Source organism: Amphiura filiformis, chromosome 11, assembly GCF_039555335.1.
Source record: "Amphiura filiformis chromosome 11, Afil_fr2py, whole genome shotgun sequence".
Lineage (NCBI taxonomy): Eukaryota > Metazoa > Echinodermata > Ophiuroidea > Amphilepidida > Amphiuridae > Amphiura > Amphiura filiformis.
In genome coordinates, this window is record NC_092638.1 from 26175080 (window position 1) to 26198703 (window position 23624).

The 23624-nt window shown below is 36.9% G+C and overlaps 1 protein-coding gene across 1 annotated transcript in view; it reads right to left on the reverse strand.

Annotated features, from left to right (window-relative positions):
* LOC140163592 (extracellular serine proteinase-like) overlaps positions 1-21318 on the reverse strand; it is a 35662-nt gene extending 14344 nt beyond the window's left edge. The window contains exons 1-7 of the mRNA XM_072186906.1: positions 20995-21318; positions 14794-14974; positions 10998-11135; positions 10375-10516; positions 8141-8268; positions 5278-5413; positions 452-639 (exon numbers count right to left, since the gene is read on the reverse strand). Of these exons, the coding sequence (XP_072043007.1) occupies positions 452-639; positions 5278-5413; positions 8141-8268; positions 10375-10516; positions 10998-11135; positions 14794-14937 (876 nt within the window). The 5' untranslated portion in view covers positions 14938-14974; positions 20995-21318. The remainder of the gene's footprint in view (positions 1-451; positions 640-5277; positions 5414-8140; positions 8269-10374; positions 10517-10997; positions 11136-14793; positions 14975-20994) is intronic.
* Positions 21319-23624: the final 2306 nt, after the last annotated feature.

Below are 23624 nucleotides of genomic sequence, written 5' to 3' on the forward strand. Positions count from 1 at the left end.
AAAAACATACCCTTTTAGACGTTTTTCTTGAATGCGGGTGCGTAGCAAGTCAAGTAGTGAGTGACCCTCCCCGATTTCAAAATGGCAATTTTTGCAATGTCATTCTGTTGCTCTGGTACTACTCACATAGACGTAGAACTGGGGGGGGGGGGTAAATTCCCCAATATTTGATGAGGGAGATGGTCTAATCAATCCCACTCATCAAGTGGAAAATACTGGTATTTCCTGGAATTCAAATTGCCAACCATGAACAAACAATGGGCTATTCCAGTTGAAATCCTTACACCCCTATGAAAACATGACCTTAACCTTCCACACAGGGAGTGTAAACTTCAAATGGGTTACCTGAATGGGGGACTCCATTTGAAATCTACACTCACTGTGTGGGAGATTAAGATCATGTTTCCATAGGGGGGTGTATGGATTTCAACTGGAATAGCTAAACACTCACTTCAGGAGCACTACCTGGTGACTTGCCGCATGCTAAATCGTTGTCGTTTCCTGCAGCCACACTCACTACTATACCAGCATTGTGAAGTCGTGCCACTGCATAGTTTATGGGAGAATAAACACTGCTTGTTCCAAGTGACATAGATACCACTGCTGGATATTGAGCATTCATTCCAACCCAATCCATACCTGCCAGAATATTTAAATAAATTGAATTTTACGTAAAATCCACATGATGATGAAGATGAAGATGATGGTGATGAAGATGAAGATGAAGATGAAGATGAAGATGAAGATGAAGATGAAGGAGATGATGATGAAGATGAAGATGAAGATGAAGAAGAAGATGAAGAGGATGATAAAGATGAAGAAGATGAGATGAAGAAGATGATGAAGATGAAGATGAAGATGAAGATGAAGATGAGGATGAAGATGAAGAAGATGATGAAGATGAAGAAGATGATGAAGATGAACATGAACATGATGAAGATGAAGATGGTGAAGATGATGATGAAGATGAAGATATGAAGATGATGAAGATGAAGAAGATGATGAAGATGAAGATGATGAAGATGAACATAATGAAGATGAAGATGGTGAACATAATGAATGAAGATTATGAAGATGAAGATGATAAAGATGAAAAAGATGATAAAGATGATAAAGATGAAAAAGATGATAAGAAGATGAAGATGATGAATATGATGAGGATGAACAGGAACATGATGAAGATGATAATTGCTGAAGATGATAATTGATGAAGATGAAGAAGATGATGATGAACATAATGAAGATGAATATGAACATGAAGATGAAGAGATGATGAAGATGATGATATGAAGATGAAAATAATGAAGATGAAGAGATGATGAAGATGATGATATGAAGATGAAAATAATGATGATAAAGAAGATGAACATGACGAAGATGATGATTGATGAAGAAGATGATGATGATGAACATAGATGTGAAGATGAATATGAAAAAGATGAAGATGAAGATGATGATGAAGATGAAGATGAGAATGAAGATGATGAAGATGAACATGATGAAGATGAGGAAGATGATGAAGATGACAAAGATGAAGATGAAGATGATGATAATGATGAACATGAACATGATGAAGATGAAGATGATGAAGATAAAGATGATGATGAGATGCTGAAGATGAACATGATATAGATGATGATGAAGATGAAGATGAAGAAGATGAAGATGATGAAGATGAAGATGATGAAGATGATGAAGATGAAGATGATGAAGATGAAGATGATGAAGATGATGATGAAGATGAAGATATGAAGATGATGATGAAGATGAAGATGATGAAGATGAACATAATGAAGATGAAGATGGTGAACATAATGAATGAAGATTATGAAGATGAAGATGATAAAGATGAAAAAGATGATAAGAAGATGATGATGAATATGATGAGGATGAACATGAACATGATGAAGATGATAATTGCTGAAGATGATAATTGATGAAGATGAAGAAGATGATGATGAACATAATGAAGATGAATATGAACATGATGAAGATGAAGAGATGATGAAGATGATGATATGAAGATGAAAATAATGAAGATGAAGAAGATGATGAAGATGAACATGATGAAGATGAACATGATGAAGATGAACATGATGATAAAGAAGATGAACATGACGAAGATGATGATTGATGAAGAAGATGATGATGATGAACATGAACATGAAGATGTGAGGATGCATATGAAAAAGATGAAGATGAAGATGAAGATGAGAATGAAGATGATGAAGATGAACATGATGAAGATGAAGAAGATGATGAGATGATGAAGATGACAAAGATGAAGATGAAGATGATGATAATGATGAACATGAACATGATGAAGATGAAGATGATGAAGATAAAGAAGATGATGAGATGCTGAAGATGAACATGATGAAGATGATGATGAAGATGAAGATGAAGAAGATGAAGATGAAGATGATGAAGATGAAGATGATGAAGATGAAGAAGATGATGAGATGATGAAGATGAACATGAACATGATAAAGATGATGATTGATGAAGATGATGAAGATGAAGAAGAGATGAGATGATGAAGATGAACATGAACATGATGAAGATAATGATGATGAAGAAGATGAACATGATGAAGATGAAGATGGTGAAGATGAACATGATAATGAAGAAGCTGAAGATGAACATGAAGATGATGATTGATGAAGATGAAGATATGAAGATGAAGATGAAGAAGATGATGATGATGATGATGAAGATGAAGAAGATGAACATGATGATAAAGAAGATGAACATGATGAAGATGAAGATGAAGATGATGATTGATGAAGATGAACATGATGAAGATGAATATGAAGATGAAGATGAAGAAGATGATGATGATGATGATGATCAAGATGAAGAAGATGAACATGATGATAAAGAAGATGAACATGATGAAGATGAATATGATGATTGATGAAGATGAAGATGAAGATGAAGATGAAGATGAAGATGATGATGAAGATGAAGAAGATGAACATGATGATGATGATGATGATGAAGATGAAGAAGATGAACATGATGATAAAGAAGATGAACATGATGAAGATGAAGATGGTGAAGATGAACATGATAATGATGAAGCTGAAGATGAACATGATGAAGATGATGATTGATGAAGATGATGATGATGAACATGATGAAGATGAAGATATGAAGATGAAGATGAAGAAGAAGATGATGATGATGATGATGATGATGAAGATGAAGAAGATGAACATGATGATAAAGAAGATGAACATGATGAAGATGAATATGATGAAGATGAAGATGAAGATGAAGATGAAGATGAAGATGAAGATGAAGATGAAGATGATGATGATGATGATGATGATGATGAAGATGAAGAAGATGAAGAGGATGATGAAGATGAAGATGAAGATGAAGAGGATGAGGATGAGGATGAAGGCGAAGGCGAAGATGAAGACGAAGATGATGATGATGAAAACTAAATGACAGGTGACTTGATTTGCAGATTTTGGAACTTGTGGAAGTGCATCCAATCAATTAGTTGATTCACACAATCAGACGCAGGTTATTGATTTAGACAGTAATGACTGCATCTATCTGTTTTGAGGTCATTACGTGAAATTTATTATTGCTATTCATTACCGCCATTTTAGAAATTTGCTTCATAAAAATAACAATGTTGAAAGAAAAAGACTATTAAATTTGTATTTAATACACACGATGCACAAGTATGCCGGGAGGTGCGCTGGCTTACTCAAGGTGATTACACACACCGCATTAATAAATGATATGCAAATGCAAGTCATTAATTTGCGAGATTGGAACAATTACCAACTTTGTGTTCAATTTTGAGATATTCATAAACTTGGAATGCACTGCAGGCTTTGGCCTTGGGGCATAAAAACAAGCAAGTCTCAAATAATTATGATACAAAGAACCTCATAATACAAAGCGAGCAGTAACTAACCTCAAATTCATAACTCATGATATAAATGCGATGCATGTGATCCAAACATGATGTGGACACAAATGTAGGTCATTAAGATCTCACAATTCATTGATCACAAAGTGCATAATTGTTCCAATCACCATGATCACACACATAAATAACCTGCATTTTGTGTACATATGCAAAAAAGTGTACATAATCACCACAAGTAAGCCTGCACGCTTGTGCATCGCGTATCAAATGCGCATTAAAACATTGAATGGGAAATACACTTTAACAGGTCCAAACAAATCCGTCTGAATTCACGCAATGACCCAAAAACAGATAGTGCACAGTTTATATTAGTCTATATGATATGTGACGCGTCCAGTTACATACTATATGATACGTAATGTAACCATGGTAGGTATTAATAGTACTAAACACAGCCAAATTAAAAAGTCTCCACTAGTTCCATCCCCATTTAATCAGAGTCTGATGAATTTATGGCAAAATAATTTATATAATAATTTTCTATACACTTTCCTTAGAAGCTTCGAAAGTTGATACCAAATTTGATATCAAAAGTTTAATCATCGTGAGCATAGGAGCCGTTGTTTGGAAATTCTTGTAATTAATTTTTAAAATGACAAATTACGAATTGACCACGCAAAAACCGATGCATGGTATCAGCTTATATATGTGGCCTGAATCAACCCGTACAGGAATCATTGTACACTTGCATGCGCACAATTGAAAGAGCGGGGTATTTGATTTGCATTTGGACATGCATGGGTAAACCTTTAACATGCCGGCCTATTCAGGCGATGTAATTCTTGGCACTCACGCTAGCTCCGCTACGTGATACAATTCCCTATGTCATTTTTAAAATTGCACAAATTTCCAAACAACGTTTACTATGCTAACGATGATTAAACTTTTGATATCAAATTTGGTATCAACCTTCGAAGGAAAGTGTATAGAAAATTAGTATATGAATTATTTTGCCATAAACTCATCAGACTCTGATTAAATGGGGATGGAACTAGTGGAGACTTTTTATTTTGGCTGTGTTTATATGAATCCAGCACCTTTTGGCAACGGAAGAAGTTTATGGTACAAAGGCAAGTGAAGCACATAAAAGTTTGCCATATTGAAGCTAAAATGGGGGAAATATGGTTCAAAATTGAACAAATTTCCATTTAAACCCAGTGGCGTAGCCAGGACTTTTTCAGAGGGGGGCAAGGCAAATTTCCAGGGGGGGGGGGGGGAAACTTTGGCAAAAATGGCTAAAAATAACAAAAAAGCCTCTCACAAGGGGGGAACTCGGACTTCTACCCACCCGTCCCCCCTGGCTACACGCCATTGTTTAAACCTACCCTCTATAACTCCCGACGCTGATCCACTGCCACTGCAGCTCAATACTTTGACAGCATGTATTGTTGCCCTGTAAGCCACACCATATGATGCACCAGCTGCAGTACCTGCACAGTGTGTTCCATGCCCATTACAATCCTAGAAAAAACAAGAAACATCTTTAAAAAGGACATGGCAGTAAATTGCTTACCTAAAAACTTTTTTTTTTTGATGGGGGCACAAATACTAGCTAATACTAGTACAACACATCATGCATTCTTTAACCTTTACTCAGATCAAATGTGATTCCGGGGTACTGACGGTACAAATGACGAAGCTTTAAAATAGGGGAGTAGGGGGCAAGAAAAATATTTGGGGAAATTCACCCTTAACCCCCCCAATAATGCCACCATCGCAAATGACCATATGGGGACATGCCGCAAAAATGGGTATCATTTGCTTCTGGCATTTTAATCCATTTGGTTTTTCATATGACCCCTTACATACTAAATTTAGTATATGGCCGAGTAAATTTATCAATTCCAAAAATAGCCAAAATTTTGAAATTTGCCAAACGTTTTGGTAATTTGCATTAAATTTGGTATAGCAATCGGTGACATAGATTTCTTTTTGACATTGGGGGGATGGAGTTGGAAAATAATTCTTCAAGTATAGTCAATCCAGCACCTTTTGGCGACAGAATAAGTTAATGGTAAAATTGCGCGTGAAGCGTGCGAAAAATTACTATTTTGAAGCTAAACTGAGGAAATATGGTGTAAAAGTAGAATAAATGTGCGCGAAGTGCGCAAAAATTTGCACTTTTGGGGCTAAAATGGACAAATATGAGGTTAATTTGGTCAGAAACCCATTATCAGGCATCAACATTGGGAGATGATTGTATGGACTATCCCCCCTGGTAAAATATTGGGGGTGGGATTTATCCCCCATCCCCGGGATCTACGCCTATGATAGCAATGGGTCCACTTCCAAATTCTCAGCGGCACATCCCTACCCAAACCAAACTTGAGTACCCCCCCCCCTCGCTGTGATTAATATATATCAATGCAATCACCACTTCAGATACAGCACTGTTTTTGTAATTAAAAAAATATTTATCTTGTTTTGCTAAATGAAACATAGCAATACTTAATCATTTAGTTAGTTCTAACTGGCAATAAAAGTTCTTTTTGTTTTGCCATTTGTGGGAGAATGGCCCCAAAACATGTAATTTTGCATGTTTTCTTACAATTGTAGTCACACAATTAGTCTAAGCATTCAAAATCATGAGTAAAGGCATAATAAAAATATTTCATGTAAAGTTGAATTTTGTCTTTATGTCTTTTTGCCTGATAATCACAGCATACTAAAAATGCATGTTTTTGGCCCTATTTCTCAAAATTGACTAAATATTAAAATTTGATTTTCACTGCCAGTTTGAACTGACTAAAGTATTAGGCTTTATCGCTAAATAGGATCATATTTTTTAATCCAAAAATGTTAGTGCTGTATTTTTCTGGAATAAGGAATCTCTGTCAACTTGTAAACATGTTAAAACATGCTAAACTTTCATGAAATTTGTATAAAATGATCCAGATCACATATGACCTTAAAGCCACACCCAAAATCTAGCTCTATGTATTCGACCTAATTAGCACCCTCCCCAGCTGGGGCACCAGAATGTTTTTTTCTGTTATTCTGGGTGGGGCATTAGGAGGAAAAGTAAATTTAAAGGGGGGGGGGGGTCAAAGCCATCTAGTGAAATGTGCGCAAAATTTTGAATATTTTTGACTCCCCTATGGTATTGTCACTGACCCTCCCATTAGGCCTCATTAATTTAAAAGTTTGTCACAAAGCAAAGACGCACATGAAAAAATTTGTATGCTTTGTGATTTATTTTGTGTAGCATTATGTGCAATATTAAAGGAGTATTTTGTCATCCTAGCATCCTCTTTTCATGACGTTGTAAATATGCACGAAAAAAGCTTATTCCCAAAATTTCAGTTGATTCCGATTTTGCGTTTGCGAGTTATGCATCATTATGTGTATTTCACTGCTCCATAGACAATGTGTTATAATTTCGTTCTGGTGTACCACAACAAAAATTTCACAATATTTTTGCTAAATGAATCTCAACTTTTTTTGAGAAAAGTGGGGGGATGATGCTGTGGATCACGAAATGCTTACCATCAGTCATAAATCAAATCTAAAATGAAAATGAAATAAAATAAATGTGGAAAAAAAATCCATTCCCCATTCGATTTTGAACATCAGAGCAGCTTTCAGACAGCATGGTGAAGTTGGCTCGAGATTAGAGATTAGACATTCGTTTCAACATCGAATTTTTTTTTTTAAACGTTTTTCTGCATCGATCAAGGGTAGGCCTACTGAAGTAATTTCAGACCATTTGTGAAGTGGCAAATTTGCACTGACCCCTCCTTGACAAGTAGTTGCAATTTGGATGCTGGCGAGGGCATGGGGGAATTGAATTTTAGAGTGGGGGTGGCAAAGAATTGAAAGATTTTCTAAAATTTGGCACACAAAATTATTAATAGTTCCTTGATTTTTTATTGACAGGGTGGTGGAAAGTGGGGTCAATGGCTAACTAGGGGGAAATTCTCCCATGCACAGTGGCGGCGCCAGGAATTTGTTTCCGGGGGGGGGGGGCATTGAGGGGGCAAAGTGAATTTCAGGGCGGGCAAAACTTCAACAAATTTTGTGCAAAATTACTGGTAAAAGGTGAAATTTTCGTAATTTTTTTGTTTTTACTGGGGGGAAACAGGGGGGAAAGAGTTTTGACTGGGGGCATTTTCCCCTCATGCCCCCCCCCGTAGCGCCACCACTGCCCATGCATGCACCCTGTGATACTGCCACTGCATCAATCCTCACCTCGCCAATATTTCCCGTTAGGTCAGAGGATACAAACCCATTAACCCAATCAAATCTTCCTGTAAACTCCTGATGATTGCCCATGACTCCAGTGTCTATTATGTAGATGTGTGTTCCTGCTCCAGTTCCTGTAATTGAACAAACAAATACAATAAACGAAGTAGGCCTAGTGATTCACCAACAGAAAATTTGGAATTGGGACTTCCCAGCCAGGATTCCCAATCAAACCTTTTCAAATGTTTTTTCCTTCAATATTTTTTACTTCGACTGAGGGGAAAGAGACACATATATGCCCCTATTACACTACTATACAAGCAAGTAAGGCAATAGAAACAAATTAGTAAGTTCAATCTTTCGATCGACCATCGATGCTTGGTCGATCCTTATTATATATGAAATCAATTATAAATTGACTATTGTTACTTGCCTGCATTGATAAATATGGCATATAAATTTAGCATTAATTCTTATTAACCCTCTCCATGCGGGTGACTACTGCAGACGATAAGTTTCAAAACATTAAAAAAAAATTCTGAATGGTACATTGACATGACCATATTTGAAATCAGCATGAATTGCTTACTTGCTTACTTGCTTATGTCGACTTGTCTAGTCGGACTCCTCTGATGGCTCTCCACACAACTCTGTTCTGCATGCAGTTCCTAATGTCTTGTCTCTCTAGTCCAGTATCCTCAATTAGTTGCTTAATATAGTCCTTCCGTGGTTGTCCTCTTGATCTTATACCATGCGTACGCTGCCACAGCAAAACTCTGGAAGCTGCCTCTGTTTCACTTCTGGCACAGTGTCCAGCAAATCTCAGCCTTTTTGTTTTCAGCCTTTCATAGATTGGGGAGAGATTGCCGTACAGCTCCTTATTGGTGGTGTGCGACTGCCAGGTAACATTAAGTGCTTTTCTCAGTAGTCTTGTGTAACAACCATCAAGCGCCTTCCTAATCTTTGATGTAATTGTCCAGATTTCTGCACCATAGGCCTACATCAGAACTGATTCGACTATGGTGGTGAAAAGCTTGGTTTTAAGATTTCTAGGCAGGCTGCTCTTCCATATCCTGTTCATGCTGTTGCAGGCCCTCCATGCCTGGGCTTTCCTGATGTTAAAATCCTTTTCACTACTGCCAATCCAAGCCCCAAGGCATGAATAATGCATCAAAATGAGTACAAACAAGCCTAGTATTGGTTCAGTGGTTCTTGAGATAGCTGATATTTTGAGAAAATATCTCACAGTGGACTTTTTATGTTGAAGCCTATGGCCAGAGCATTAATTAGTTGTTAGTTAAAGGAGGATTTCGTGATCCTAGCATCCTCTTTTTATGACATTTTTCAGTAGATATCCATGAAAAAAGCTTATTTCCAAAATTTCAATTGATTCCGATTTTGCGTTTGTGAGTTTTGCATGATTATGTGTATTACACTGCTCCACTGCTGGTGCACCAGAACGAAATTCAAATTTGGCGATATTTTTGCTAAACGAATTAATCTGCAAGAAATATTTGGTACATAAACATTATGTAGCCAGAGGTATCCAGTGGTGTAAAAATCTCAACTTTTTTTGGGAAAAGTGGGGGGATGAGGCTGTGGATCACGAAATGCCCCTTTAATTAATAACAAGAAGCAGCATCGAAGGTGATCCAAAGATCGAAGAAATTTGTTTCGGGTGCCTAACTAGTCTGTAGGCCTACTACTAGCCAGGATTTTTTTTGGTTTTTTTTCAAGGGGTGCAGAACTCCAAAATGTGGATTTTTTTTTTTTTTTTTTTTTTGGGGAAATCTGCTTGCATTTAATAATGTGATGTGCGCTTTATCCCCCAACACTTTGTGAACATTTTCACCAAAAAAAAGTGGAACTGTTTTTTAAATCACAAGAATATTATTGATGATGGATGGAAGCCACCCGGAGGATTCTTCTTGGTTGAATGTATACAGGGATGTGCCACGGTTTTGGGGTACCATTTCAGCAATTTTGGTATATCGATGGGTGGGTTTTCAGTGGAGATCAATGCGCCCAACTGGGCGCATTTGGGCAAAAGTGCCCCTAAAAGCGCCCAAATTTCGGTTCTTTTTTGGGCATTTTTTGTGAAGTGAAAATTGGTATACTGATGGGTAGCAAAAACAGCAAAAGTAGGTATAAAAAGTCGGCATCCGAAAGTCTGTGTGGCACCCCGTGGCACATCCCTGTAATTTTTTACGACTCCCCCGGAAGTCATACAATAACCTTACCTTTGAAGTCGGCGCTACCGTCCACAGGTAAATCTCGTTCATCTATCCGATCAAGCCCCCATGATGGCACTGCCTCGATTTTAGCCACAGCTTGAACCAGCACATCATCTTCAATATAACTAACATCAGGGTTGTTGCAAAGCTGAAGGGTAAGATTTGGCAATCCTTGGTTTTTAGGTGTTTATTATTGTTATTTAATATCATTATTATTATCATTATCATTATATTTTGTTTTGGGAACAACAAAATTTGTGTACTAGGGATTTTAAGGATTACAAAATAGGCTAGAAAAATAAATCATTCAGGTGCATGACAAAGCCACCTGGTGACTAGACTAAATCTGTAATTTATATACCGACAGTATATAGCTAGGCCTACATGTATTTGAACGGGGCTTTGTCAATACTGCTGTTTTGTTTGTTTGTTTTTTTTCATTTCAAAAATACCAAATGACAATTTGAACGAAAATCCTTCACTTTTAAGCAATTTATAAATGATTTATTTTTTTTAAACTTGCGCTGGGATCACTGAATGGGACTTTAATTCCATAAATGCTCTGCGCCGCACAGCCCTACCAAAATATAAGCTGAGCCCCTCTCGCCCCCTCCCCGATTATATCCTACCTCATTTATTTCATCCTCAGTAGACAGATGAACACAAAATCCTTTGATTGTGTGGGTATATATTTGTCTTGAAAGGCTTGCAGTATTAATAACACCGGCATCATAATTATTGACGAACATTACTACGTCGACATCATCCTGTATATAGTAAAGATGAAAAGGATATTAGGTACCGGTATACACTTTAGTCATATTATCATATTAGGTAGGCCTATACACTTTAGTCATATTATCATTTGCTGAGGAGAACGCCCTCAATGTTTTTTAAAATTATGGTTTTCACACCGTTGTAATGTACTTTAGTAGACAAAGATCTGCAAAAATCAAGAATTTAGGTGCTCTAGTTTTGTCAAAATCCGAGATTTTGAATAAAACGTTTTATTATTACGATGGAAATATTAGTCGAAGACGTATGCGATGTTCCACAGTACGTACACGACGTGCGGGACATACACATCAGAGGATCGTACCGTATTACAACCGCGGGAGTAACATGCATCATATAAAATTTGGCGCTAGTACTAAATTCCAATTTTCTTTGCTTTACCTCACTTGTTCGGCTCAAAATTAAAAGGGACATATCTGACAGTAAAAGCTAACATTTTATTGAAATTAAATTCTATTATATTTTTACAGAAAATGTGATAAAATGGCTTTAAGAAATAATCAACCCAGAACCATTTTAATTACTATACAGAACCCTTCTATAATGGTTATATAATGATGCACCCTCTAAAAAGATCTATAAGCTGCCAATCTCTAACGAACTCATGAAGAACCATTTTCAACTTTACAGAATTGTAAAATACTTTTTGATGTCGATGTCGAATATACCCGATAACCACCTTTTTCTTACAATCCTAACTGATAACCCCCTCTTCATGAAAATGCCCTAAAATAATGCACAGACTTTCAAAATAATTCTCTTTGTATTGTATTGTATTGTATCGTATTGTATTGTGCTGTATCGTATTGTATTATTTTAAATAAATTTGTGAAGAAAAAAATTGCTGCAATTTGTAATTTTCTACCCATTTTGTTCTCAAACTGTTGTACCCATGACCCTCTTTTCAAAATGTTGTACGCAATGATCCTCTTTTCAAATCGTTGTACCCAATGACCCCCTTTTTAAACTACAAAACCATCGGCCACATACCCCAATAGCTAAAGGGCCATTACAGCTATAGCTACAGGCGCACTAGTAATATTTATACACATATCTTACTTGTCACCAATGTGCTATAATTTTTGAGAAAAAATGCAAAAATAGGCACAAAATTTGCCAGGGTGCATGTAGTACCCCCTTAATGAATTTACTTGAATTTTTCAATATTTTCCAACCCAACTATAATCAAAATGGTTATTTTGCCCATTTATATTAAAGTAAATAACATAGATAATGTTAGCTAATATTGCACAAAAATAATAAAGACCCATGTAGAATCGCAGTCGAAAGGTGTAAAAAGTAATGAACAAAAAAATAAACATGTAGGCCTATTCTTATTTAAGTTTTATAGATTGACTGCAGGAAATTATTTTCATAAATAATACTAGTATTACCTATTTGTGCACACCCAAAGACTTGAAATGGGCAAATAATGTTTCAAGTCTATTAAAAACGCCTCATTCAAGAATCCAAATTCATGAGCTCAATGAATTCTTTCAGGTTTTGGGTGGAATTAAGGGGGTACTACACCCCTCAATAAATTTGTGACTATTTTTGCATTTTTCTCAAAAACTAATAACACCCTGGTAACAAAAGTTATGTATATTATAGGGGCAATGAATCCGATTACTACACTGGAATTTCAGTGACCCAAGACAAGCGGTTCGACATTTGTGATAGAAAATGAGGTACCGCTAGGATGTACCTCATTTCCTATCATATTTACTGAACGGCTTGTCTTGATACACTGAAATTTCAGTGTAGTAATTGGATTCCTTGCCCCAATAATATACATAACTTTTGTTACCAGTGTAGTATTAGTTTTTGAGAAAAATGCAAAAATAGTCACAAATTTACCACAGGGGTGTAGTACCCCCTTAATTGTTCAAAATAATAGCTTTTTTAGCTTCCTACCATTGTGTACTGTGTAATATTTATTTCTACTCCTAAGCTGTAAACATGGTATAAATCATGAATAAATTGGCAGATATTAAGAAAAGATACTGAAATTCTTTATTCAACATCACTTTCAAAATGCAAGTTGATTTCAAGAGATGCACCACTAGTTTTATGATAAATATTATATGGTGCCCAATTTGTTGTGGGCAAAACAATTTACTGGATGGGCACTCGGGCATTGGGCAAATATAGGGTGCACAACTTATAAGTTCCCCCCTACATATTTTTTAAAATATATCGAAAACTATTTGACGAAATGCAAACCTGTAAAATGATTAGAGTAGCCTTATTTGTTTTACACATGTGGACCAAATTTTAGCGTCACACGTCATTGCGTTCAGTCACAATGGTTTATTATGTAAAAAAGGAGACCGTTTTAAACAGTGTTAAAAGTTGCACCTGAGTCCATAGGACTCAATTCTCAAACAATACAATAGGCCAGGGATATTCACGTGTTTGTAAAAGAAAACTTAATCTTTGGTATTCTTCTTCTTCTTCTTGTGAGACTATACCACCAGCAATATCGCCAGTAGTTCATCACATGTGAAAAGTCACATTTTAATAATGCCGCGTTTGCCCGAATTTCTTCGCGGTAGAGCAATAGGTTTGCTGGATGAAAATGTACCGGTGAAAGAAATTGCTCGTCGTATGGAAGTTTCGCCTAATGCAATTCGAAAATTGAGAACAAAATTTCAGTTGACAGGAGAGGTGAAAAATCAGCCGAGAGCACCTCGTCGACGTGTCACGACTGTTCGTCAGGACATGTCTATAGTGAATCTGGCTGAAACCCGTCGAAAATGTCTGGTAAGTTATTGCGTTTCAATAAATTATGTCGTGCTCATTTCCCAAACATCCCCTACTAAACATCTAGACTTTAAGTTTTATTTCCATTACAAACACATGGACAGGCCTAACATACTGTAATGTTTGACAATTGACTCCTATGGACTCAGGTGCAACTTTTAAAACTCCCTCTTTTTTACATAATGAACCATTGTGGCCAAACGCAATGATGTGTGACACTAAAAATTGGCCCAGATTTGTAAAACAAATAAGGTTACTCATAACTTTTTACAATTTTACATTTCGTTAAATAATTTTCGATTTATTTCAAAAAGCATTAGGGGGAACTTATAAGTTGTGCACTGTATATAATTACTGGGTGGGCAAATGCATTATTATTTACCTCTCTGAGGGGCTGTGCAATGATTATGTGTACTCCGGGGTGGTGAATTCTCAAAATGGTCTGCCAAAATCGCTTGCTCCTCCCTTTGGCCGTGCCAAAAACCTTTGTCCCCCCTTTTGACGTGCCAAACAATCTTGCCCCCCCCCCTTACACATGCAAGATTTTGGGGAACCCGAATTTAAAACCTTAAATTGTCTTATCATATAGTGCAGCGTTCATATTTCAACATGTTCCTGAAGTTTTCCACCTTTTTATGGCGTAATAGAGAAACGGTGCCCAAAATATCTGTGCCAAAAATCTTCCCCCCCTTTTGACCTGCCAAAATCGCTTGACCCCTTTCAACATGCCAAAAATGCTTACACTCCCCCCCCCCCCCATTGTGGCCTGCCAAAATATCTTTGCCCCCTCCCCCCTATAATTCACCGCCTCGGGGGTACACATAATTATTGCACCACCCCTGACACAAACACAAAGTATTGTCTTACCTCTAAAACTACAATATACTGCCCAGGAATCTTAACATCGTCGGGATGTGTGTTCCGAGTGCATGTACTGCTAACTCGATGAATAAGTAGGAATATCGCGAAGGCGATCACCAAAACACACCGGAGAGACGGCCGTAAGAACATTGTGTAAACAATGACAATGATGATGATGATCAATTTACTGTAAACGAAAGGAATACCAGGTTTAAAAGATCCAATTGAATACCTGAGTGGAAGAAGGGCCCAACTCCATCAAAACTGTTTTTGAGATATTAAGAAAAAACTTAATATTTGGAAAAGTTTTACAGGCAGAACGTTTTTATCTTCAGGGGACCTTTAATACATGAACATACAATAGTACATACATTCGAAATTATATATGATGTTTCCATGGCAACGGTACAGGTCTTAATACGAGCTGGAGTTGGGCCCTTCTTCCACTAATATACCACAAGTACCAGTTCTGTGTTATAAATAGCTACAGAAATTAGATAATCACCATTAATTGCACAAGTAGAACTCATGTAATAGGTTGGCAAGAAAATTTATTGTAGTGAAAAGCAGATTTCATGGATGAACAAAATTCCTCTTTAACACTATATATGTGGAAGAAGGGCCCAACTCCATGGAGTTGGGCCTTTCTTCCATGAAAACCATGATTAAGTGTATGTGGAAGACTATTTGGAGAGTGGATTTTTGTTCATCCTGCACACACAAGGAAGATCAGTCTGCTGGCAATAAAATGCTGGGTCTAACTCATTTTTGTAAAAAATTGGAGTTGGGCCCTTCTTCCACTCAGGTATTCAATTTCAAACGTTGACAGGGGCGTAGCAAGAGTGGGGCCCATCAGGACTAGGAGTAGTGCGAGCCCTTCTCCATTGTCAGCTCTTTCATTTTCGCTTGCTGGGCCCCTGAACAGGTCTACTCCAAGTCTCGTCGCGGCTTCACCTCGGACTGGTCCTTCGAGAAGGACAATATCTAAGCCGGCTCACCGACTATATATCCACTGCCAAATTTTATGACAAATTATAAAAATTTGATATTTTAAATTTTTTTGATATATAACAGTCCTCGATGTAAATTTTATAAATCTAATGATATATTCTTAAAGTGTATATAGCTGGGAGGAAAAGCCGACGATCAATTGAAACAATGATGATGATGATCAATTTACTGTAAACGAAAGGAAAAGCAGATTTAAAAGATCCAATTTCAAACGTTGACAGGGGCGTAGCAAGAGCGAGGCCCATCATCAGGACTAGGAGTAGTGCGAGCCCTTCTCCATTGTCAGCTCTTTCATTTTCGCTTGCTGGGCCCCTGAACAGGTCTACTCCAAGTCTCGGCGCTGCTTCACCTCGGACTGGTCCTTCGAGAAGGACAATATCTAAGCCGGCTCACGGACTATAGGCCTATCGGGGTGATTATGTGGTGCTAGCTGTTGAGTCCTTCTGGAAGGGCGGACTTCCTCCACCCTGCAGTGGCGGCGCTACGGATGAAGGGGAATCTCCAAATCTTGCCCTCCCCCAGTTCAAGTACAGGGATACGATGATTTGGTGACAGGATAAAATTCAAATTGAGAAAATATTCTAGGTATTTGACTTGTTGTAGGCTACTACCCCACTTCCCTCCACCATTTTTGAGGCAAAAACCACAAAAACACGTAATTTTTCACTTCTTGCGGCAATTTTACGCAAAAAAAGTGTCAATTTTGCCCCCCCTAAAATTCACTTCGCTCCCCATGTCCCGCCGTAAAAAAAAATTCCTGGTGCCGCCACTGCCATTCTGTCCACCCGCTTGATACGCCCCTGCGCGTTCGTCTGCGGGGCTAGTCTACTGTAGTAGACCAGTTTAATTTATCATTCCCTAATCTCTCTGACCTGACCATGGAAAACTCATCATTCCTGTTCCGCTGATTCAACAGCTCAGCTATCCATGAGAAACTTTTTTCTCTGGGCAGGGCAGTCACTGGAGATGTGATTGTGTTTCGTCATAGATTTTAAATGGTTTCATGCATGGAAACGTATGAATTGTTTATCAAAAAATAGAAAAAGGAATGCAGCGCAGTCTACTGCGGGGCGGGGTAAGTTCGGCATTCAAATATGGAGACAAATAAAGCCGACACATTGGATAGGCCTATCCCAAGGCCCAATATAATAAAAAATAATAATCAATTTACATTTGACCTATAGACCTACCTTTTCTCAAGCCTAATGATATAAAGGAATATATTGGTATATGTAGTGCTGCAGAATGGTGCAACATATCAAACCTATTTTGCATTTTACCGGATAATGACATAAATATCAGATATAGCGCTTAAAGGAGTATTTCGTGATCCTAGCATCCTCTATTTATGTCATTTTTCATTAGATATCCACGAAAAAAACCAATTCCCAAAATTTCAGTTGATTCCGATTTTGCGTTTGCGAGTTATGCATGATTATGTGTATTACACTGCTCCATAGACAATGCGTTGAAATTTCGTTCTGATGCACCAGAACGAAATTCAAATTTCACGATATCTTTGCTAAACGAATTAAGGGCTGGGGTATGAACGTTTGGACAGTATTTATTGTGGGACATTTAGAGCACATCAGACATATCAAATTGCATTCAGAATACGTAAAATGTCCTTCTGATATCAAATAATTTTGATTTTTTGAAATTCGCAATGTAATACACATTTTATGGCAAATCATTAAAAATTGATATTTTTGATATTTAACAGTGCTTGAAGTAAACTTTATAAATCTGATGATTTATACTTAAAGTGTATGAAGGTGGGATGAAAAGCCGGCGATCAATTGAAAATTTTGACCTTTCATATTGAAGATATGGATTTTTTTCCCAAAACACCAAAAAAAATTAGGTCTTTTTGGGAAAAAATCCATATCTTCAATATGAAAGGTCAAAATTTTCAATTGACCGTCGGCTTTCCTCCCTGCTACATACACTTTAAGAATATATCATTAGATTTATATAATTTACTTCGAGGACTGTTATATATCAAAATTTGAAAAATATCAAATTTTTATAATTTGTCATAAAATTTGTATTATATTGTGATTTTCAAAAATGAAAATTATTTGATATCTTCGTATTCAGAATGCAATTCGATAGGTCTGAGGTGCTCTCATGTCCCACAAAAAATACTGTCGAAACGCAATAAATGCTTATTTTAGATCCCTTAATCTGCAAGAAATATTTTGTACATAAACATTATGTAGCCAGAGGTTTCCAGTGATATAAAAATCTCAACTTTTTTTGAGAAAAGTAGGGGATGAGGCTGTGGATCACGAAATGCCCTTTTAATATGCTGAACAAATTTGGAATAAGGGCCAATTTAATTGCTTTTCAAGATGGCTGGAAAAGGCCATAAAATTTATACAGGGATCAAATATTCTAAAATTGCTCAAATATTGTTGGAAAACACAACTACCCGTCAAGCCGTAAGCATTCTGAAAAAGTATAGTTTGACCTATCTGTGACGTACTGTTCTCGAGTTATAAAAGCAAAAAAAAAGGTTGCAGGTCACATTTTGACCTCCACGAGGGTCAAATTCTTGATGCTTCGATTTTAACCAAAATGGTCTCAAATTGTTCGTCTTGCAAAAATAATTCAAATAATTAAAAATAATTTGCACCAGGATGTATAGACCTTTTTCTCAGACGTCACCAATCAATCGATATTGGGGTCCAGCATTCGAGTCATCAGCACCCAAACGCAAATACCGCGCCGGCGCGCGCGATCAACTTTGCGCCACGCTAAGCGTCCTGCGCGGAATTGCCAGCTCGCAGTACGCGTTTAGTTCGCCACGGTGTAAAAAGTAAACAATAATGTGAAACAAAACAAAGATTAATTTTCAAATAGCATGGCGGTTTTTCCGTATCTTTTGTATTTTGTGGTGTCAAAACAATCTGAAACAAATGTAACCAGTATACAGTTCCCTTTAAAAAATTATTTTATGGAAGCTAATGGGAAACAGAGTAGAAAATACGCAGTATTTGGTGTTTTCACACTGTCGGCATGTGGGAAACGCACGTGTTGTTTGTTTACATCTGAGACCCCAATATCGATTAGGTGACGTCATCAGAAAAAGGTCTATTATTACATTTATCATCGCCAAATTAGGTGCTGAAATATGATATTTTAACTCAAAAGTAGCGTCCGCAGTCCGCACAATGTTTTTGGTGTTTTCTATATATATCTCTGATACCTACTGGTTCAGAATCGGGCGGGTGTCACCCTCAAGCATTTCGAAATAAATGACCCCAAAATGACCCCATAGGGTTACAGCTGGGGTCAAAAATTGATATTGTTCAAATATCACTTCAAAGTATATCAATTTATTCGTCTACGCCCAAGGATCACAATTTTCACAAAAACTTAAATTTTTGACCCCTATGCAAACTAGAAATTGACCCTTGACCTGTTGCGGCACATAACTTCTGAACCAAAGGTCGTATTGAGAAAAAATACATATTTGCGATCCTTGAGCCTAGACGAATAATTTGATATAGGCCTACTTTAAATTGATATTTGAACACTTTCAATTTTCGACCCTGCATAACCCTATATGGGGTCATTTTGGGGTCATTTATTTCAAAATGCTCAAGGGTGCCAGGGTGACACCCGTCAGATTCTGAATTGGTACGTCTCAGAGATATAGAAAACACAATAAAACATTGTGCGGACGCTACTTTTAGGTTTTTGGCTTAGGCACCAGACTAAATAGGTCAATGTCAATACAGTTCAATTGGTATTTTTATAAGTCTCGGGGTCAAACTATATTTTTTCTGAATCGTTATAATCATAGCAATACTTTGCATATATAGGCAGTCGAAGCGGGGGTAGGGGCAAAACACACCTTCTAGTAGGTATCACAGGAAACCTCGGTTAACGCATTTGTTAGTCAGTCAAAATGGCCTAAACCGGCAATACAAATTTACATTGAAATTAAAAAGAAGCTTTTTAAGAAGGAAACCTTCATAAATATGTTGTCTATACTTCACTTGACCCAAATATATGATTTTTTTTTGGTGATGAGAGACTCGCACATGGAATTTCAGAGAGATTGTGATAGCAGTTCCATTAAAAAAAGGTGCTATCGTCGTGAGACTAAGATCTAGAAACACCCCCGTAATGCTGTTTTGGGGAATTTTGCTAGGAGAATCTTTTTGATGAAAGTCAATCTTTGACAAGATGTAACTTTGCTACGGAAAGTGCTATGACAAAAAGGTTTTCAGTGTTGGCTTTCTTTACTCAAGGGCTTTAATTTGATATATAAAATGATGCAGTTTGATGGCAAATTTGAATTCACCTGGCATACCTACTTCTAGGCTAGTCAAATTAAAAAATAACACCATAAGGCCCCCCCCCAAAAAAAAAACATGTTTGTTTCCTGTAGCAGCCGTCCAAAAAGTCAAATGCGAATGCGTGGGTTTTTTTTTAATCCATCTCTTGAAATGGACAAAAATACCCTTTTCGCTGCAAATTGGAATGGGAATTTACAGTGGGTTTCTCCGACTCCGACACACACAAAAAAATCATATTTCTTCATATTCCATAATATTTGACACCCTTTCAACCTGCAGTAGTTTGTCATATCAAAGCTGCCGATTCTGCACCTAAGGCCAATGAAAGTCAATTCCGAGTTTATCGTCCCTTTTTTTCCCCAGGTTGGTGAGGTGACTTTTTCATTTTCATTTTTCATTATTTCATCAGATTTCATTATTGACCTAAAGTGCGTGTTGATTTAAAGCCACACTCATACATGTTATTTAAAAACATGTTTTTATATGGGTAGGGACTAGAAAAGTTGGAAAAGAGCCTGGTTTTGGTTCCAAGTTATAAATTTATATGTTTTACAAACAAAAATATATGTTTCCAATTGCTAAAACTGGTGAAAACACTGATACTTTGAAAATAATGAATTATTTTGGTATTTTTGAAAATTTGACGCGGGTGTTTTGGTGTCCAAAAAGTGACGCGGGCGGGGGACGATAAACTCGGAATCGACTTTCATTCGCCTAATCACAAAATGCTTGCGGAATTTTCCTTGCTTGACTAATACTACTAGCAATGTACTAATATTCAAAATAATTGGTTGAGATACTGATATCAAAATACTGTTATAACAATTACTATTTTTAAATACCGCTAACAAATTAATTATTTTTAAACATTAGGCCTGCGTCTTACCTTTAGGATACACGTAATCGTTCAGTGGTGACAAGTCGGCCTGTGGAAAATAAACCTATTAGCAATAATTTCAGCTATAAAAGCGGTGTATTTGTACGATGAAAACTATAAATCCAGGTTTCTACACCGCAAGTTTGAAAATACACGACTACAGACTATACAGCAGTTGGCCTAGCCTAGTCTTCTTGGTGGTTTATAGAGGTTGTGCATATGACGTGCATCATACCGTAAATATGGCGGACTACTCAAATGCATTCAACAAAAGCATGATTGCAATCTAGCGCGACAGTTAGTCTCACACACATGACAAATGCACTGCGATCGAATAAGTTGATGACAACATTTAATTGAATGGACTGCACTGCGTCATATTTATGGTGAAGGACACCGGTTCAAATCCTTTGTTTGGAGCCAATCGATAAAAGCATACAGGGCCTCTATACAAACACCATTGTTCCGGGTTTGAACACGTGCACTTTTCATTTGGTTTAATATTCGCGCGCAGCTGTTTAATTATTGTGTCATTTAAATCCTCCAGGGGGAATTCCCCATGACATGCAGATAGTAGCAGATCATCACAACGCACTCATGCATGGTTTAGGCCTATTTTTAATATATCGCTGAACAACGCTCTGCAGGGTCTTTTGTTCTATTGTTTCCGATTAGAGCGCTGACATATTGGAAAATGTTGCCAATCAATATTCATGAGAGTGTACATTCAACGTCCAGTTTTCGAAATTGGGTGACTTGTGTTTGGCAGGTGTGAAATACATCTGACTGGGTGTTTTAATTACGTAACGCATAAAGGTTTTGGCATCATTGAATGGCTGCCTAGTGCTGATATGCTTAATTTCTATAATAATAATTATTTTCTTTATTCATCACTTTCTTTTCCTTTATCTTATCTGCACTTATTCTTTCTTATTCCTACACTTTAGCAGTGGCGCGCGAAAAATGTTACCACAGGCCTATTGAAACTAAACTGTTGAATGGGACAAAGTGGAATAAATTCGCGCGAAGCACTAAAAATTGGCATTTTGTGGCTAACATGGCCAAATATGAGGTTGATTTCGACAGAAACCACACACACAAGGAATACAAGGGATAGCGACTTCATTTTGATATAATATAGTTCCATCTTTTAACAAAAATATTAAATTTTTAAAATTCTATCTGCACCTTATATCGTTGGCCTATGGATTCTCTCTATCTCCCCCCCCCCCCCTTTTTCCATCTCTCTCACTCCTTTATTATTTTGCCCTGCGCTAGGGGGCGCACAGTGGGCCAGAATCGCCTCAAAGTGTGCCAAAATTATAAACCGACAATCAAACACATACAAACACGGTAAAATGACTAAATTAGAGGTTTTTGAGGCTGCAGAATTTAATGGAGGCATTTTTAAAAATGTATGACGTCATCAAAATGCTGAACGGTGATTGGTCGATTACTTTTACAACAGTATTTCAAATGACATATAATTATAATTGTAATTGAAAAAGCAAAATAGGGGTTCCAAGGGGTGAGAAATTCAATGATGACATTTTGGAAAGCGTATGACGTCATTAATATGCTGATCTGTGATTGGTCAATTATTCCTTCCACAGTTATTCAAATGGCTGTGTAAAATTATTATCAAAACTAGCAAATCGGGGGTTTTAAGGAATGCGGAATACAATAGAGCCATTTTCCGAGGCATATGACGTCATTAAAATACCGAGCCGTGATTTGCTAGGTAGGCCTACTCGTAGAACAGTAATTCAAATGTCCGATTGGAAAAGTATTATCAAAAACATAGGCCTATTTAAGGTTATACGGACTGCACAATTCACGGACAGCATTTTTCTATAATAAAGTATGTATGACATCAATAAAATGATGACATTTTAATTGTTTAATAAATAAGCAAACAAACAACCAGCCAGACTAAATGTATGCGTGATTGTTCCTGCTGGACTACAAAACGGTCTATTGCCATTTGGTCTAATACCAATTCGTCTAATTCCCGTTTAGTCTATATTCAATTGGTCTATTACCAGAAAGGCTAATTGCCACTTAGTCTAATAATCATATAGTCTATTTAGTCTAACATTGTTTGGCCTAATAACCGGTATGTCTACTAAGCATATAGTCTAATAACCATTTGGTCTAATATTTCTTCAATATCCGTTTGGTCTTATAACCGTTTGGTCTAATAACCGTTAGGTCTAATACTCGTATGGTCTAATATCCATTTAGTCTAATACAATTTCGTCTATTTAATAATAAACTAAATGATTGTAAGACTAAAATGGTTTGTAGACCAAATGGGTATTAGACCAAATGGCTATTAGACCTATTGGTTATAGACCAAATGGGTATTAGACTAAATGGTTGTTAGACTAAATGGTTTTAGACTTAATGGTTATTAGACTAAATGGTTATCGGACCAAATGGTTATCGGACCAAATGGTTATAATGGATATAGACCTAATGGGTTTAGACGAAATGGATGTAGACGAAATGGATATTAGACCAAATGGTATTAGACCAAATGGCAAATCCCCTACAAAACTCTCTTAACTTAATTTTGGCTCTAATTTGCATTTTGCAACACATCATTGTACCATTTTTCTTGAAAAAACAACCAATTT